This window comes from Diabrotica undecimpunctata, chromosome 7, assembly GCF_040954645.1.
Source record: "Diabrotica undecimpunctata isolate CICGRU chromosome 7, icDiaUnde3, whole genome shotgun sequence".
NCBI classification, from domain to species: Eukaryota; Metazoa; Arthropoda; class Insecta; order Coleoptera; family Chrysomelidae; genus Diabrotica; species Diabrotica undecimpunctata.
Window position 1 is genome coordinate 66,313,309 of NC_092809.1, and position 4,073 is coordinate 66,317,381.

Below are 4,073 nucleotides of genomic sequence, written 5' to 3' on the forward strand. Positions count from 1 at the left end.
TGAGATGACTGAAGATTCCGTTAGCGTAACCAATTTTAGTGACGATAGTATTATTGATCCTGATTTTACAATAAGTGATGTTCATTATAATAAACAAAGTATCACTAACACGAACAGTTCAAGCAATTCTGATTTTGAAGAAGTAGTTGCTATAACAGAAGAAAATCCACTGGATAATATTACAGCGGCTTCAGCAGCTGCTACTACTACTGTTATTGTGGACAGTTTTCCTACTCCGATTAAAAGACGACTTAAGCAGGAGGTTAAATACAAGCGTTTATCTAGTCAAGAAAAAGTTGTACGTGATAAAGGAGCACATCCTATGAAACCACCGTGTTCGAAAATATGTAAAAAAGCATGTAGTTCCGCGTTTACTAACGAAGAACGCTTTAGAATATGGGACGGATATTGGTCCCTACAGTATTTTTTGCGACGTAAATGGTTGGCAAAATGTGTTCAGATAGTACCTGTAAAACGAAGAACAGCAGCAGCAATCAATAACATTTTTGTAAAAGTCGAAAGCCGTAAATTTTTTTTGTCCAAAGACAATAAGAGTATCTCTGTTTGCCGTAAGTTTTTGTTAAATACATTAGGCTATTCTATAAAAAACGTTAAAATCAATGCATATTTCCTTGTGTATGCCAAAGTCAGATGTCTGTATAGACTGTGAAACATACAAAATGTCAAAAACAGAAGATGATATTCAGCCAGTTTTTGCAAATGAAGACGAATGGAATCTTCACAAAAGTAAAGCTTTGAAAGCAACAGCAAAATACCATCAGGATAGTCTCAGTGTCGATAATCCAAACGTAAGAATATACGATTTGCAAAAAGTTATTTTACTTCCTAATATGCCAGCCGTAAAAGACAGCCACTTTTTAAGTCGTCTTGTAGCATTTAATTTGAAATTTTGTCCTATAAAACCGAAGTCTTTATGCAAAAGTTATTGTTCTATGTGGCACGAGGGTGTAGGGGGACGTGACGGTCAAAATATTGTGGATGCTATTGTTAGAGTTATTAAGGAAGAACGAGATGTAAACGAATTTATTATTTGGACTGATAATTGTACAGGACAAAACAAAAATTGGATCCTGTACACTTCCCTAATATATTTAGTAAATCAAGAAACCGGACCAAAACAAATAACTTTATGTTATCTTTACAAAGGGACATACTCATATGAGTGCCGATGGACTGCATGGCAACATTTAACAAAAAATCGCAAAGATTCGTGATCTCTACGATTATAACGACTTAAAGGCCGCAGTAAGCTCCTCTAGAAGATTAGCTTACACGACTTACTAGGAAGAGGAGTTGTAGTTTTAGATGTAACTGTCTTTCATAAGTGGGAGAAAAAAAGTTCGAAAAAATGGAAAAGGTGAACACCCTTTAAATGGTTTTCTGCTAACTAATATAATTGAAGTAAGGTTCAAGAAGGGGTCAAAATTCCTTAAATATAAAAATGATTTTGATCAACTACAATACAACTCAGTGGATTTTTTACAAAAAAAATTCAGTTTTGCAAATAAACCTGAAGTTTTATCGGAACGTGGTGTATCGACATCGAAAAAAGAAGATATAATAAAAGTTCTGGGACATTTGATGCCTAAAAATAGATTAGAATTTTGGAATAGCCTAATTACAAATGACACTGCTCCAGACTTAGTCGCAAACAGTGACACCGTACATATCTATGAAAGTCTATCTATCTATCTATAGCCCAAAATCTATTCATGTGTTGAATATAGGCCTCTCCCATTTGTCTCCATTTGTCTCTGTCTTCTGTTTGTCTTTTCCACATTGGACCTGCGCTTTGCTCAATGTCATCTTTCTATCTCATTTGCGGTCGACCTCTTAACCTTTTTGCAGTATATGGTCTCCAGCGGCCAATTTCTTTATTCCATCTTCCATCCTGATATCTTTCGTTATGGCCAGCCCATTTCCATTTTAATTTCAAATCATGGTCGACAGCGTCTGTTGTTTCGGTTTTGTATCTAATTCACTCGTTCCTCTTTTTATCTCTCAACGATATTCCCAACATTTGTCTTTCCTTAGCTCTTTGAGTTTTCTTTATTCTATCTAAGTTGCTCTTGGTACACGTCCACGTCTGGGCACCATATGTCAGAACAGGTAGGACGCATGCATTAAATACCTTCGTTCTTAATTTTAAAGGTATTTTTTGGGTTTTGATAGTATATAAGAGTTTTCCGAATGCAGCCCACCCTATTCTTATTCTTCTGGTTATTTCGTTAGTCTGGTTACTTTTGTCTGCTCTGATAGCTTGTCCTAAGTAAATATATTCTTGGACGTGTTCTATGTTTGTTCCACCTATGGTAATTACTGATCTGTCTTCTGTATTAGTCATTATTTTAGTTTTCTTTAGATTCATTTTTAGTTCTTTCTCAAGAGATGTTTTTTCTAGGTTTGAAATCATTATTCGTAGTTATTCCATAGTTGTTGCTATCAGGAGTACATCATCGGCGAATCTTAGATGATTTAAATATTTCCCGTTTATACAAATCACTTTATTGTCCCAGTTTATAGATTTAAAAATGTGTTCCAACGTCAGAGTAAATAGTTTGGGTGAGATTGTATCCTCTTGTCTGACACCTCTACAAATTCTAATTAATGGAGTTTGCAAATCTCTGTCTAGCTGAATTCTCATAGTGGCGTTTTGATATATATTGTGGATTAACGTTCTGTACCGTGAATCTATTCGGCAATTAACTAGCGCTTCTTCTACTGCCCCTAGTTCTATGCTGTCATACGCTTTTTCATAGTCAACAAACGCTAGGTATATTCGAAGGTTGTATTTGTTGGTCTTTTCTGTCAATATTTTAAGGGTGTGAAGGTGGTCGGTTGTGCTGTACCCCTTTCTAAATCCTGCCTGTTCAACTGGTTGGTATGCATTAAATTTGTTGTTTAGTCTAGTTGTGATCACCTTAGTGAAAGTTTTATAGATTTGTGACAAGAGAGATATTGGTCTATAGTTAGCTAATTTTGATCTATTTCCTTTCTTATATATCAGAATTGTATTTGCCTTGTTCCACTCTTGCGTATTTGTCCTTCAAACAAACATTTATTGAAAAGTATCTTTAGGTAGTCTTTTATCTTTTCCCCTCCTTCTTTTAACATTTCAATTAGAATTTCATCGTCTCCCCGAGCCTTATTTCTTTTCATATCTCTAATTGCTTTTTCAATTTCTTCTCCGGTTATGGGGGGTAATATTTCAGAGTTTACATTCATTATTTTGCTTTGTTGAGTTGTATCAGGTGGACTGTTTTTAGAGCTGTAGAGGTCACTATAATATTCCCTTGTTATCTTAGATATTTGGGTTCTGTTTTTTTCTATTACATCTTGTTTATTTTCCATCTCTATGATTTTATTTCTTCCTAGGTGGGACTTGATAGATCTTAAGTTTCTGTTTTCTTCTATAATCTCGATTCGTTCTTCTTGATGTCGTTTGAGATCTTGTTTTATGTGTCTTCCTATTTCTGTATTAAGGGTTTTGTATTCAGTTGTATTTCTTTTATTTTCTTGTAGTAGGCTTCTCCGTTGTTGTAGCATGTCTAAAGATATGGCACTTAGTTTTGATTTTTTGTCTGATTATGCTGGTGCTACTTCTAAGCTAGTCTTTAGAAGTTCTTCAGTGATGGCTTTGTTTAGTTGATTTGTTTTTTTCTTTACTATATTGTGCCTTAATTTTGTAGATGCTGTGATTTAAACTATTTTTCATTTTCTCATTTTCTACGCCAAAACCAAGTATGTGCCAGACAACGGTTAAAACTGAAAATAACTACATTTACAATATATGTAGTAAAAAAATTATATATTGTTATCAAATTATTACCCAAAAAAGTTTTTGAAAGATTTTAATTACTTTTAAACGGCGAAATAAAAACGCTAAAATCACTTTTACGGTTTTTTATTCTTTTTTATCTTTATCTTTATTACGGGATAGAAGCATGGACACTTAACGCGTCGACTGCTAAAAAGTTGGAAGCATTTGAAATGTGGGTGTATAGAGGAATCCTGAAGATATCATGGACCGAGCATGTAACAAACAACGAAGT

General features: G+C 34.2%; 1 protein-coding gene across 1 annotated transcript; it reads right to left on the minus strand.

Moving 5' to 3' along the window:
• Nucleotides 1-3,024: 3,024 nt before the first annotated feature.
• Nucleotides 3,025-3,567, minus strand: LOC140446422 (uncharacterized). The gene has a single exon (XM_072538970.1). The coding sequence runs from the start codon at nt 3,565-3,567 to the stop codon at nt 3,025-3,027; it is 543 nt and encodes a 180-aa protein (XP_072395071.1).
• Between the last annotated feature and the right edge of the window lie 506 nt (nt 3,568-4,073).

Bases quoted from the DNA above. Each gene is read 5' to 3' on its own strand.
- LOC140446422 (XM_072538970.1), bottom strand. From the start codon at position 3,567: ATGCTACAACAACGGAGAAGCCTACTACAAGAAAATAAAAGAAATACA.